This window comes from Rattus norvegicus, chromosome 4, assembly GCF_021556685.1.
Source record: "Rattus norvegicus strain SHRSP/BbbUtx chromosome 4, alternate assembly SHRSP_T2T, whole genome shotgun sequence".
NCBI classification, from domain to species: Eukaryota; Metazoa; Chordata; class Mammalia; order Rodentia; family Muridae; genus Rattus; species Rattus norvegicus.
In genome coordinates, this window is record NC_141537.1 from 172,173,099 (window position 1) to 172,188,088 (window position 14,990).

At 45.4% G+C, this 14,990-nt stretch overlaps 1 protein-coding gene across 2 annotated transcripts in view; it reads right to left on the reverse strand.

Annotated features, from left to right (window-relative positions):
* Rerg (RAS-like, estrogen-regulated, growth-inhibitor) overlaps positions 1 to 5,993 on the reverse strand; it is a 108,099-nt gene extending 102,106 nt beyond the window's left edge. Inside the window, exons 1-2 of one of the 2 annotated variants that reach the window (NM_001398929.1) lie at positions 5,750 to 5,993; positions 1,120 to 1,286 (exon numbers count right to left, since the gene is read on the reverse strand). In NM_001398929.1, coding sequence (NP_001385858.1) covers positions 1,120 to 1,180 — 61 coding nt within the window. In that variant the 5' untranslated portion in view covers positions 1,181 to 1,286; positions 5,750 to 5,993. The remainder of the gene's footprint in view (positions 1 to 1,119; positions 1,287 to 5,749) is intronic. The other variant, XM_087659046.1, reaches the window with a different exon arrangement.
* Positions 5,994 to 14,990: the final 8,997 nt, after the last annotated feature.

Consider the following 14,990-nt stretch of genomic DNA (forward strand, 5'->3'; position numbering starts at 1 on the left):
GGTTCTGCCAAAGGCAAGAACAGCTGAGGAGCAGCTAGTGGCAGAAGAAAAGAGCTGAGAAAAACCAGAGACTAAGACTTACAGCATGGCAGATCATGATTGAGACTCAAACCAGGAACGGTTAGAAGGAAGCTGGGCACAGGACTGGAAGTTGTGTGAGCGTGCGTGCTTGTGCGCGCGTGAATGCGAGCTCCTTTAAGAGCATATATATTACTTGAGTGGAGAATAGCTGGTTTTACTTCCAGGCAGGTTTCTGTCTACCCACCAGCAACCACCAGAGGCTTTTGTGTCCTCTTGTCCTTTGCTAACAGAGGAAAACTCTGTGTGGTTTTCGGTTCTTTCTCAAAAGACACCAAGCCCTCATCACCGGTAAAGTCTTGTGGCATCAGCATTTGGGTACCATCTCCTTTAGCACACACTTAATTGTGAGTATAAGGAGTAAGAGATGCCCTTGGTCTCTGTTGTGAAACTCTCTCAAGGAATCTGGGGCTAGGGCTGTTGCTTCAGGAATAGAGTGATGGCCTATCATGTACCAAGTCCTGGCTTCCACACACAAAACAAAGAAAAGGAGGGTTCTAGATTATCAATGTGACTCAAAATTGCTAGTTTAAATTCACCCTGGAGGATAGCTGTCTTGCTTGGGAGTTTGCATTCCTATTTTTCAAGCGTCCTCATCCCACTATAGAAATGTTGCACGAGAAACAACTCCATCACTGGCGAAGACAGATCCATTCAACAAGCACACACTGGGACCCCCAACATCTGCTTGAGCTTGGATGATTTGCTGAGAGGATCCAAACAAACAAGACATATAATTGACCCCTTGGGATCCTCCATAGTAAAGGAAAGAACATGGGGGAAAAGTCAGGTACTTTATTAAACGTCCACAATTTGATGTCTTCAGAGGTTGTTTACAATCTACACCGATCGGAGTTACGTGATTGGCAAACTTACTTTGTCAGACATAAGCAGAAGAACTCGGGAGTTGGTTGTAGAAAGGCGTCCAGATACAGAGAACAGACAGCAGATGGGCATCACAGACGCTGACTACTTACCTCCCCCACCCCCAATGCCGTGACAGACTCACAGGCCCTGCAAATGCCACAGGAAGGTCCTTACCTGATTTGCCCACGCCTGCTCTTCCAAATATGGCCAGCTTGACCTCTGCGCTCTTAGCCATGGCTGGTGGAAACAGGTTTAATGTTCAGACTCGGGATGCGAGCGGATAGTTTTGGTGGTGGCCTTTAGTTTCACTGTGTCATCGTCAATCAGAAGAGTTCACTACCCTTCAAAGAAAAGACAGTATTCTAAGTGATGAGAAATAAATCCATATCTTTGAAACATCAGGTGTGAGGGTATACACACGAGCATGTACACACACACACACACACACACACACACACGGGCCACCCTTTTTCTTAGTTTCTTATCCTGTCACTGTGGCAAAAACAAGAGAGAAAGGGTTTATTGTTGCTCAACGTTCCATATACAGTCCATCATGGCTGTCAGGAAGGCAACACAGTGGCAGCGTGAAACAGCTGGTCATGTCACATCTACAACCAGAAAACACAGAATCAATGCATGCTGCTGTTCACCTCACACTGGACAGGGCTTCCCATCTCAACACAATCCAGAAAACCTCCCAAAGGCCTGCTCAAAACTCCGGCTCCCAGGTGATCTCCAGAACTCTGTCAAGTCTGCAGTTACCACAGACCATCGTGCCCTGAGTGATGTATTCTCTGATTGGACTTTCACCACTGCAGAGAGAGGGCCACAGTAGCAACTCACTGTAAACCACTTAACTAGTAAGTGAAGTTGGGACTTAAGAATTTAGATCTGGGGCCAGAGGGATGAGTCCATGCTTAAGAACAGATATCGATCTTTGAGAATACCTGAGTTTGGTTCCCAGCACCCACATTACCCAAGGTTCTTCTGTGGTTTCCACAGGGACTGCACTTACATGTACACACCTCAAACACACATATGCATAATTATAAAGAAAGTAAATCTTGGGCTGGAGAGATGGCTCGGCGGTTAAGAGCACTGACTGCTCTTCCAAAAGTCATGAGTTCAGTTCTCAGCAACCACATGGTGACTCACAGCCATCTGTAATGGGATCTGGTGCTCTCTTCTGGTGTGTTAGAAGATGCTACAGTGTACTCATCCAATATATGTAAAATGAATAAATAAAATCTTTTAAAAAAGAAAGAAAATAAATCCTAAACAAAAAGAATTTAGAACTGTTTGATTTAGTAACTGTATACGCTGTATCTCTTAAAATGTTTCCTCTAATATGATCTTTATTGAATAGATTGTTTTTGGCATAACTGATAAGTGGTATGTGAATGAATGCATTTACCGCCTGCTTATAAGTACTCAACATATAAATTTACTTAATGGGGAGAGGCCCTTGGTATCCTTTTATTGAACAATATGCATTGATATCAGTCAATTCCATGGCCACAGAATCCAATTTTCTATTTCAAGGTTAAATTTCATCTCAGTTCACACTAGCTCACAGGACAGACTACGTAACAGATGCACGCAGTTCAAAGCCCATCAGACTGTTTTGCTGGGTCCGATATCCTAGTGCACAAAAGATCTGAGATATGTGCCACATTTGGAGTCCCCTTTAACGCTGATCTCAAGCAAACCTGTTCATAGCAGTGCCCTCACACGTGGCATTGCCTACAACCTCTGCTCATTGTTCAGGATGCTGCTAGGGCATGACGTCTGGGGTCCTCGTTGGCTGTGTAGGGAACTGAATCTAAGGCCTCACTCTGATATCAGGCAAACATCTTGGCCACAGGTTACACCATCAGCCCAACATCTGGGCTCTTAATACCAACAAAATGTAAACTTGGAAAAGGCCTTGGGTGTGGGATCAATCAAAGCAATTTCTGAGCTAGCACCGGAAGCTTTTCCTCTGCCAGCCAATTGATCCATGTCTGTTTGGTCACAGATAAGTTTATGTCCTTTGAAAATAGTGTCATTCGTGGGAAACCTTTTCCAAGTAGAAAAACTCCCCAATCTACTTATTATATTAAGCTATGCTGTGTCGGTCACTTGTAGCTGTGATGTCCTGGCTCAACTCTATAAAACAAATCATTCCTTACACTCAGATCTGGCTACGCAGCCCGGCAGCCCTAAGGATGCTACCCCAGCCTAGGCTTCCACTTTCCAGAAAAGTGAAGACAAGCTGTTGAAGCATTCTTTAGGGGCCACACAGCAAATGAAAGAAAAAAAAAAAAAAACTTGCTTAAGGTCTTGACTGTCCCCTCCCCCTCTCGCCATATGCACAGCTGTCCCCGGGCACTCGCTGTTTTAATGACTAAAAAACATGGAAGTTCCTTTCTTCACAGCTTGACATCTAACCTGACAAGCTGTCACAACAGAGTTCTGGATATGTTCACTGGGGCTGCCCCCTAGCACAGCCAACCCTGGGAAGCCTCCCAGCTTTCCCACGGGCTGAGGATTCCCACTGTCTGAACTCCGGCAATGTCTGACATGAACTCAAAGCCTCACTTTATATACATTAACCCAGTGGCACAGGAGTCCAGAGGTCATCCACTGCTCTAGTCTGTGAAGTTGTATTTGTGCCAGGCATGGTGACACACACCTAGAATACCACAATTTTAAGAAGCGTTTCAGAAGTTCAAGGCCGCTCTGGGCCGCAAAGCCAACCTGAGGCCAGCCTGGGTTAAAGGAGGGAGGTTAACCACAAACTGTTACCAAAACGTGCTAACTGGCCCCGTCTGAGTCACTGTTTCAGTCTACAGCTTTTAAAGACAGCCCAAGAAAGGGAAAAGAGAAAACAGAGCTCCCTCTAAATACATATCCCACAAAGAGGAGTGAGCTCCAGCTTTTCCCTCTAGTGTGCCTGAGCCATTAACATGGACCTCACACATTTTGGTGTGCAGGTTGCTACGGTGTGGGTGCTCCAAAGGGAAGAAGAGCCAGGTGTTTAACAGGACCTTCCGTCCATCTGCAGACAGACAACAACTTTGTGGTGACTCTCAAACTAAGATCTTAAATATATCAGACCTCGTTCTTTGACTATCGAAGTCCTTCCTTAGGAGCTGGCCTGTGACCCCAGCAATCAGGAGACTGGAGTGGGAGGACACTGAATTCAAGACAGGCTTGGGTTGCATCATGAGTTCCAGGCTAGTCCTAAGCAGACCAGGGGGTGAAAACAAAATTCCTCATTTGTCATCTTATCTGTACCCACTAAGAAAGGGCCTTCTAGTTAAGGTTTGCTAAGTTTGTTAACTATATTTTAACTAGTGACTAGCTGCTGGCTTGCATTTCCTTGAAACACAGGGCATGCTTGTGCCAGGAGCAACCGTAAACAAGAGTATGCTATTTCATGCAAAAGTGTCAGCATTCCCATGCATCTAAAACCTGGTTATATTCTTCATTGATGCTTCATTAAAAGGTAACCGTCAAAGTATTTCCTTTTTAAAGACCAGGTCAAGTATTTCGGCAACTCCCCTCGGCCTCCAAAGCTCCTGGGTCTCATGTATGAGGAATTGTGTTAGTTAAATTGTCCCCCATTTGTGACGTAATAAAGATCCAGCTGCTTACTGTCAGCCTCCTGATATGTTTAGAAAGAAAACCAGAGGGAAGATGCAACCCTGACCTCTAAACATGCCTTCACATTTTATTTCCACATGAAAATCTGACGGGAACCATCAACGTGTCAATCGTTGTCATAGTAACCTACAGGCACGGTTTGGTTGAATTTACCGGGAGACCTTCTATCCCTCAGATCTGAGGAAACTCATTGGTTCTAACCCAGGAACTATTCCCACCACGGCCTGAAGTTCACTCATGGTGCAGGTTGCTTTCCCCAAGGCAAAAATCAAACAAACAAGTTTCAAGTTTCCTTCATAAAATCACACCTAGATATTTAGGAGATGAAAGGCGTTGCTTTTTCCGTACCCATGAAGTCATTAGAGGAAATGAGAAAAGGAGAGACTCGCGTTGTTTTATTTGGTACTACTGATGAACTCATTGACTCCCTCCACACTTAAGTATATACAAACACGAAGTTACCTGGGGAGACTGTTAGACATATGACATTTGCGTCCCCAAAGCTTCATCCATCTGCTTATTTACTTATCAAAAGGTTTTGCTCCTAATAAATCATTTCTCAGACTGTGTTTATCAAGGTCAGAGTTTTCTGCTTCCTCTTGAGGCGGGTGGGGGCATCTTTATAATTACATTTTAATGCTTTTATGGCCTCCTAAAATAAAAGAAAGCAAAGTGCAGCTGTCGGAGGCTGCATTGAATCCAGTCTGATGGTAGAGGAGTGAGATCGCTTCTCTCCGGGTCAGACCTCTCCTGAAATCAAGATTTCTCAGTTTTTCAGCTAGGAATTTTCCTTCATCTTATCACAACGCAACACCCACAGCACAGAGGCTGTAACTGTGCAATACCCCCGGGCTATCTCGCTACCCTGAAAAATCAACAGGTCCTGCAGCCAGGAACAAGTCCACCACGGTGGGCTGCAGGTTCTGCAGATCACAAGCTCCACAGAGGGAGCAGATTTCTCCTATTTCGGAAGGACGCCCTAGGCGCAGGACGCGCTGTCAAGCCTGGTGGCGGCGTTCACAGATCTCATAGAGAACCCCCAAAGTCGCCCTTGGCGAGGGACCCCGAGACCTGCGGGACGCACCCAGGGGCTGAACCCTAAGGGGCTCGCACCCTGTCCTCAGGGAAGCGACCTGGACACGTGTGTGTCACTCACCTGTTCACTCTCCAGGCCGGGGAGACAGTCGAGGTCCTCTCCAAGTTCGCAATCCGGCCGTGGAGACCGGGAAGCTCTCCCACGCTGACCCACGCGGGCTGCAGGAGGCGTTTGGGAGTCGGGGAGCCGCGATCGCGGGTGGGAGTTGCTGGGGCTGCAAGTGCGGTGCCCGGACGGGGGTCTCCTCCGTCGCACTCGCTCAGACTAGCAGCGGAGAGACTGCGGCAGGACGCGAGCTCCGGTCAGCCACCGCTGCGCTCCGCCACCGGGATGCTGCAGTGAGGTGCCCGGGCGCCCCCTGCTGGACCAGTCTGCCAGCTGAGCGCCTCACACCACAGCCTAGCTCAGCGCCAGGCCTGCAGGCTCCAGCTAAGTCCTTTCTTGATTAAAAAGCATCACTTACGCAGTGTTCTCTACGCCTTGTTTCAAGGGATCTTGCTAATACGCCCTGGAAAAGTGTTCAGTTATTTTCATGATATTCGCGAGGAAGCAGAGGATTTTAAAAAGATAGAAAAAACGGGTCCAAGGCTAGTAAATGACTGGGAGAAAATCCAGATCGGATTCGAAACAAATATACTTCCAAAGATATAAACACCACACTTAACTGCAATTCGTATTTGTATGTATGAGAAATTCTCCACTGGGCTCTGTTTCCTCTGGAAGACCAGCATTTATGAGATTTGCTTTGGCGTCAACCTCCCCCCCCCCCACCGCGTTCAAACCTCCACAAAGATAATTAACATGCATGCTATGCTAAGCTAGGCAAGAGCTGCTTACATTCCCCATCTCCTTTGATATTCACCTCCCTTGAGGTAAGCAAGGCTATTGTAATTGCTGGTCTTTCGGAGGGAAAAGGGAGCTTCAGAGAGGTTAAAGGATCCCCAGAGACAATGGTGGGCATGAACAAAGCAACAGGAAATGTCTATGCCTTTCTTTTTTCATTCCAAAGCTGGGCTTTCTTACCAGGGTATCTGGTGACTCACTGAAAGCAAGGTTGGGCAATAAGAGCAGGCAGGGGCCCAGGGCGATGCCAAAGATCAGTGAACGATCAGTGGAGCAACCTTGGTGGAAGAAAGGTCCCTGTGGAGGCAGGGACTTGACAGGCAGGGTGGATAAAGAGGTCGGACTTGTGACAGCCACCGCATGTGTCCTGAGAAAGCTTTAACGCAACGCAGCCACCTTGAATTTCCAGATCGCCCTAACTTACTGGGAACCCCAGATCTGACCTACGGTGAGGCTCCCTTCCACATGTCACAGCGCCCTGCCAGCAGCCGGCTTGCTTTGCCTTCTCTCTAGTTTCTCGGTGTTCTGTTAAGCCTTGACATTGCAGAGGCTGGGAGAGTGGGGAAGCACACTGTGTGCGCACACTCTTGCTCTTCCTCTGTTGCAGGGCCTGCTGCACAATGATCAAACGGACGCAACAAGACCACTGGAGACACGGTCCGTCTAAATTGTTTATCCACTGAACTGGGAAAGGCCATCTAGTGTGTGCGCTGGAAGAAATGGGTCCTATATCTGAGGAACCGAGACTTCAGCATCTCAGAATACAAACTGTCTTAAAGCCGACAGGAAGAAGACAACTTACACGTGTAAGACAATGCAAAACTCTATAAAATTCAAGTTGTGTGGAATTTTATAGCATCGACACCCTTCTTCAATCTACCTTCTTTCCCCATCATGGTTTGTAGAGCAGTGCTTAATAAAAATGCCTGTGGATATATGTTACATATTTACAGCATCTATGAGTTATGTCGAACATAAAATTTAGAATATATATAATTTTACAACTTAAGCTTGAGTTCCTATTATGCCTCTCCTATCCAATAAGTATCACTGAAGAAGCCACAGGCCCACCAGCCAGGTTTTGTGTGAACGGCCTTTGTCATTAGCTGTTTCTCTATATTCCACTGTATACCCAAACACCTCTCGGCTCCCTTTTCATGGTGATCTATGGAGTTCCGCAGCTTCTCTCCCAACCCCCTGTTTACATACATCTGAATGTTAGGAGGTGAGACCCACACCCAAGAGACATGTGATTTTCCACCTTTCTGAGGCTGGGTTACCCCCCTCAGAGCCCTCTGTAACTCCAACCACTTCCCTGCAAGTTTTGTAATTTCATTTTTCTTGACAGAGGACTAAAATTCCACTGTGTACATGCACACACCTTTGACACTCGATCTTCCATAAATGGGCATGTAAGCTGGTTCTGTGTCCTTGTTACAGTGACTAGAAAAGCAGTGGACAGGGAACAATGTCCCTGCAGGTGTCACACCAGGAAGCAGGACCTCACAAAGAGGTAAGGATGAAAACCTGGTGCGGATTGATTTCATCAACCTGGATCAGACTTGTGTGTGTGTGTGTGTGTGTGTGTGTGTGTGTGTGTGTGTGTGTGTGTGTGATGTCAGCATCTTTAAAAAACAGTACAGTTTGGGGAAAAGTTTCCAGGCAACAATCAGTCCAATTCCGGGGCACAATAAAGCTTAAGGTTTGACTACTTAAACTCTTTTACAAAGTACTTGTGACCATGCGGCTGGGCCCTAGAGCTAAAAGGCCTAGAATTTAGTGTGATCTCTGGACAACAGCATTAGAGTTCAGCCAGCCATGAAGTACATGTGTTATCTCCCCCTGTGGAGAGATACTGCTCTAGTGAGGGAAGATTTGGGATAATCATTCTGGGGAATTAGGTGAGGTCTGCCTCTATAGCAAAATGTAGTCTGCTTCCACAGACAGGAAGGTCACTGGGATGTTAACAAAATCTACCCCCAGCCTTCTGGGCAGGAAAGCAGGTGTTTTATCTCTTCCATTAAAAAGTCCTGTTTCCCCTTAATGCTTCTCTGTGAATTCAGGAACCTCTATGCCTCCCAACAGGCATGGATGTATAAATGTCACACCTGCAAGTCTGGACACACTGCACCAAGAAAGACAAGCTACAGTACAGGCATCTCATGTCTCCTGTACTGTACTGACCATGTGTCCTCTGTTCTATGGAACAAATCTTTCTCAAGAGCTGCACATACACCCACTCTCCTTTATGGCAGCTGCCTCACGGATCAGTCACAGGAGCAAATAGGGTTCCATTAGCCTGCCTACTGGGCATTCACTCCCCTGGGGAGAGGGTGTGTCCCACTCCCTCGCTTCCAGACTTAAGCTAAACTTCTAACTCCCTGTTAATAGATGAAGAGACGGTAAAACCACAAAGTACAATTGGAGCTGAAACTGTGTGTGAAGCTGCAATTGTGTGTATAAATGATCAAAGCATGTGGAAAGATACAAAGAGGCAGTCACTCACACCCCAAGATCATAGCATCCAGAAATGGCTACTGTTACCACAAAGAACAATAGTGTGGTTCAAGTACCACAGAACGTCGTCTGATTGCATGGTTAGGGACCATCGTACTGAAGGGACATTTCCTATTTAAGAAGTACTGAGCTAAGCTGATGATTAAATCACTGAAAACAGATGTGGAGAAGTGAGAATTTAGATGTTGACTCCTGTCACAAGCTTCCTCACTCTTGCAATTCCTCCAGAGTCAAAATTATTATGTATGTTGGATCTGACTTCATGGTGTCTGGTAGTTTGTATATGATTGGCTCACGGCACCATTAGGGGGTGTGGCCCTGTTGGAATAGGTGTGGCCTTCTTGGAGGAACTGTGTCATTGTATAGGCAGGCTTTGAGATCTTAGGCTCCGGCTCCGCCCTCTATGGAAAAGACCCTCCTCCTAGCTGCCAGTAAGCCAGTCCTCTCTTGGCTGCTTTTGATCAAGATGCAGAACTCTCAGCTCCTTGTCCAGCACCGTGCCTGCCTGGATGCTGCCATGCTTCCCACCTTGATGACAGTGGACTGAACCTCTGGACCTGTAAGCCGGCCCCAATCAAATGTTGTCTTTTATGAGTTTCTTGGTCACGGTGTCTCTCCACAGCAATGGAAACCCTGACTAAGCCAGCGTCTAATATCTGCTTCCTTCTATGTCCAATGGCTTCTCATTATTTAAGAAAGGGGGCGACTGGTTTTCTTCCACACCCTCACCTCTCAAGGTGACAATCATTTTCATCTCATTCTCAAAGTCATTTAAATAAAATTCTATATTTAAATGGAAGAAATTCATTTAGTAGTTCTATTTTTCCCAGAAGGCCCCGTGGCACCTCCCTAGCCCCGCCCACATGTATCTATCTGATCATGTCTGCCTCTCTTGCCCAAGCTTTATTAGCCTCCTTCTGCTTACATCGACCCCATCATCATCTTCCTTGTACAGTTGCCATGGCCAATCTTGGTTGTCAACTTGACTGTACCTGGGATTAAATAGAACCCAAATGACTGGGCACACCCGTGAGGGATTTGTTTTTCCTTAGTCAAATCATGTGACATAGGAAGACCCATTTTTTTTTTGGAGCTGGGGACTGAACCCAGGGTCTTGCATTTGCTAGGCAAGTGCTCTACCACTGAGCTAAATCCCCAACCCCTAAGACCCATTTTTAATCCTGATCTGTTGAGGTGAGAAGATCCTTTACTCTGGGCCACCCCTTCTGCTGGTGCCTCAGTAAAGGACATGAAAGAAAGAAGCTTGCTTCCATTGCCTGCTTGCTCTCAGTGGCAAGTCCATCCCTCCGCTGGCATTAGAGCCTTCTTCATTGGGATTCTGGTGCATACTAAAGACAGCTGAGACATCCAGCCTTGTAGACTGAACAGCTACAGGGTTCTTAGACCTTCTGTTGGTAAACGGCCATTGCTGAACTAGCTGAACCACCACCTGTAAGGCATTCTAAAAATCTACACACACACACACACACACACACACACACACACACACACACACACACACATTCAATCTGGCCCTATAGAGAACCCTGACTAATACAATAGTATATTTCATATTTATCATATGGCTCATTCTTCTCTTTATCAGAAATCATATTGACCCTGGGAATGTAGCATTTGGAAGTGAGTATATTTATTCCCAAATACACTCACTTTGGGAATTATGGCATCAATGCACGATGTCTGAAACATTCATTCATAATGCATGCATTAAAAGTTACTATACAGTGACGAGGCACAAGGGACGACACAGCCACAGTGAAAGGCCAACCTGACAGAAGCCGCTTGGCAGACGATCTGGAGCCGGCGTGTGGTGCAGCGTCAGAGTTAATAAAGACAATGCAGGTGGACAAAATGTGGGAAAACCACAAAGCACTCTTTTCATGTGTGTGGCTGTGATGGCTTGCACATGCTTGGCCCAGGGAGTGGCACTATTAGAAGGTGTGGCCTTGTTGGAGGAAGTGTATCACTGTGGGGTGGGCTTGGAGACCCTCCTCCTAGCTGCCTGGGGATGCTCAGTCTGTTCCTGGCTTCCTTCAGGTGAAGATGTAGAACTCAGCTCCCCCTGCACCGTGCCTGCCTGGATGCTGTCGTGCTTCCGCCTTGATGATGATGGACTGAACCTCTGAACCTTCAAGCCAGCCCCAATTAAATGTCCTTTATAAAACTTACATTGATCATGGTGTCTGTTCACAGCAATAAGACCCTCAGACAATGGCTCTCTCTCAACAAAGAAACTGTGGTAGTTTGAATGAGATGCCCTGTCCCCAGACTCTCAGGAATTTGAATATGGGATCCTCAGTAGATGGTGCAGCTTGGGGTGCCTAAGGAGGTGTGGCCTTGTTGCAGGAAGAATGTCACTGGGGCAGACCTAGTATGTCACTGTGGGAGGGAGACAGGCTTAGCATACCATCGGGGCAGGGTTAGTGTGACTCTAGGGTACAGGGGTGGGTTCTAGGGTGCCCTAGAATTAAATAGTAACCAGCAACCAGGTAAATATCAATACATAGATCAAAGTAAATGAACATTAACCTAGTAAAGGCACAGTACCAAAATGTGGGTATGAAATAACAGCTGTGAGCAGAAACCTATGCCATTAGCAGGTTAACAAGCAAAGTAATACTGACGTGAGTTTCTGAGATGTGGAAAGACTATTAAGAAAAATAGATAATTTAAAAATACAGTTTTATTATTCTTAAGAAAATACTAGAAAACCCAAACATAAAATAGAAACAATAGACTGGGATGTAGCTCAATGGAAGAGCATTTGCCTGGCAAGCTCAAGTACATGGTTCAATCCCCAACCCAGGAAAACCAAAGCAAATGGGGCAGACAAAAGAGATATTTCTTTAATAAGAAGCAGCACAAAAAAGGAGGAATGAGGAACAGGGTTGAAGAGATGTCTCTGAGGCTGACAACATTTATTCCCAGGTCCAATATGAGAGTTCACAAAAGTCTATAACTCTAGTTCCAGGCTTCTATAACCTCTTCTGGCCTCTGTAGGAAGCAAGCACAGATATGCACAGACAGACATGAGAGCAAGGCCCCCATATGCATAAAAAAGTAAATAAACAAAGGGGGATGAAGAAACAATAGGTGCAACTTCATAAGAATTCCAAGATAGGCCTATGTCCAATTATCTCAGTGATTACACTAAATGTAAACGTACCAAAAACTCCAATTAACAAATTGAGCCTTTCAGATTGGGTTAAAGTAATATAACCATGTAATTTCTACAAGAAACACTTTAAATATAAAGATATAGGCAAACTGAAGGTAGTAGATAAAAGGAATTTTACTTGTTTTTCCATACAGAAAGAAAACATACGGAGGGAGCAGTTCCTTGAGCAAGTTCACAGGGGAACAATTTCAGTCTATACTATTGTGTATGTTACGTCCCTAAACTTGTGTTCTTTTTAAATATAATATTTTATGGACTATTTAAGAGCCTCCCACAAGGTCTTTTGATCTTATTCATCCTCTCTCTTCCCCCAATTTCTCCTGATGTAGACTCTGCTTTCCCATTTTGTCTCCCCTTCATATCCTCTTCTATTTTCAAACAGCCACTGAGCCCAAACATTGTTAACCATGCACTCTTCTGTGTGGGACAATCAATGTTTTTGAACTACCAGGTGCTACATCTTTAAAACTAAACCAACCTGTTTTTCCCCTCTTGCAAGTCATCAACAGTCAAGAGCTCATCATGGAGTGATGGGACTTCAGGAGCAGCCACTCCTACCCTACCATACCCCGTGGTCAAGTGTTGACTGACTCCGTCTTGGGTCTGTGATCGCAGCTGCCCTCTCATGTCCAGATGGCACTGTTTTGCTCTGGTCTTCCTTACCCTTTGGCTGTTAACAGTTTTCTCACACTCTTTTACAAGATGGTCCCTGATCCACAGCGGGAAGGGGGTGTGTATGTCTCATCTGTGGCTGGACACACAACCTCATGTTCCCATGACCTATAGAGTCCTGATTCTTATATTTCAGATGAGCTCCTCCCCCATACAACTATTTTCACCTTCACCAAGGTCGTTGGTTTTCCTTGTCCTTTCTCTGTCCAGAACGCAGGAGCACAGGAACAAACATGCTTAGAGAAACACTACCTGCGGCCAATACTCTGTGCCTCTCTGGTATAGAGTTTTACTCTCAATTGTTCCCCACCCTCATCATATGGTGGCAGGATTGTCATAAGCATAGTGACCTGTATTAGAGTCCCACAGGGGAATGAGAGAACAGAAATGGCATAGCCTCTCTTTCTCTAATAATAAACACAAAATTTAAGTTAAGGGCCAGAGAGATGGTTCAAGCAGTTAAGAGCACTGACTGCTTTTCTAGATCTCCAGTTCAATTCCCAGCAACCCCATAGTGGCTCAAGACCATCTATAATGTGATCTGATGACCTCTTCTGGCATGCAAGTACATGCAGATCGAGTACATAAAACAAATCTTTGGAAAAAATGGTAACATAAGAAGAAGCAGAGAGATAATGCAGTATGTGGCCACAGAAGCAAGTTGCTGATGAGAAAACTTTTGAGTCATAACCTCTGAATCTAATTTAGGATACAGGAGTCCATCCCATTTTTCCAGACTACCGGAGATTAGATTTTCCTGATAGAATTAGATTTCTTACTTAATTCTTATTGTTATGGGTTGCATGGAATTTTAATTGGGCATCAGAACAGATTTAAGATTGTGTGTGTGTGTGTGTGTGTGTGTGTGTGTGAGAGAGAGAGAGAGAGAGAGAGAGAGAGAGAGAGAAGAATGCTTAGTAACCACCGTATTTAAGAAAACCGTTTAGCCGAGTTACCTGGAATTTTGAGGAAATCAAGTCAGATGGAAGAGTAGGTTTGATTGGGGTTTAACAGACTCAGATGAAATGAGTGAGTTTTGTATGATAAACTGGCAGGGAATTTAGAATATAGACTCAATATTTTGATAGTTTGTGAGACCCAAAATAACATTAAAAATAAATGGAGGCAAAGAACCCATAGTTGGGGAAGCACACAGACCTAAGAGGTGAAGTTACTACTATTATTCTGATAAACGGGCAGGGTATCAAACTGAGCTCTAAATTCCTATTTTCATACCCATAAGTCAGTACAGCCCCCAGACGTGACCCAGAGAGTTTCTTTGTGCAGTGGTCAGTGACGATCCTCAGCTAATTAAAGTGCAGAGAGCAGAGTTATCAGCCACGGATCTGCATCGTCACCCCCTGCCTCAGGCTTCGAGGAGCATCTCATAAGAGGGATAGAAAGAGTGTAAGAGCCGGATGTTGGAGGAAACCCAGAGGGAAATGATGTCTTTTAGATGTGAGGGGACCACTGCGTGTGTGAATTGGACGCGTCTGTGGTTGCATTCACAAGATCGCACCAGTCAGCACAGTAGTGTGGAGTGGGAGGGCTCATGAAGCCCCATCCCTGATGGAGAAGCTGTCAGCTGTCGATAGGAGTATCAGTTTTCTTTTTAAGGGTTTGTTCTTTGATAAGTTGACAGACCTATGTCTCAGACTATAAGAATAGCATTTAAGAAACAAACAAGCAGGGGTTGGGAATTTAGCTCAGTGGTAGAGCGCTTGCCTAGCAAGTGCAAGGCCCTGGGTTCGGTCCCCAGCTCCAAAAACAAACAAACAAACAAACAAACAAACAAAAAAAGGTGTGAAGTTGGGAGTATGCAGGGAGGCACAGGTTGGATGTGGGACAAATTAGGGAGAGGAGCGTGTGTGTGTGTGTGTGTGTGTGTGTGTGTGTGTGTGTGTAGGGGGTGGATATGAAAGTATGAGGTTCTCAAAGAAGTAATAATTATATTATCATCAGTTTTTAAAAATCCAACCTATCTGAAGGCCAATGTAACGCTCAAAAATAATGCCTGCCGCTGTCAGAAAACATCCCCAACACAAAACATGGTGCAATGTTGAAAACTGT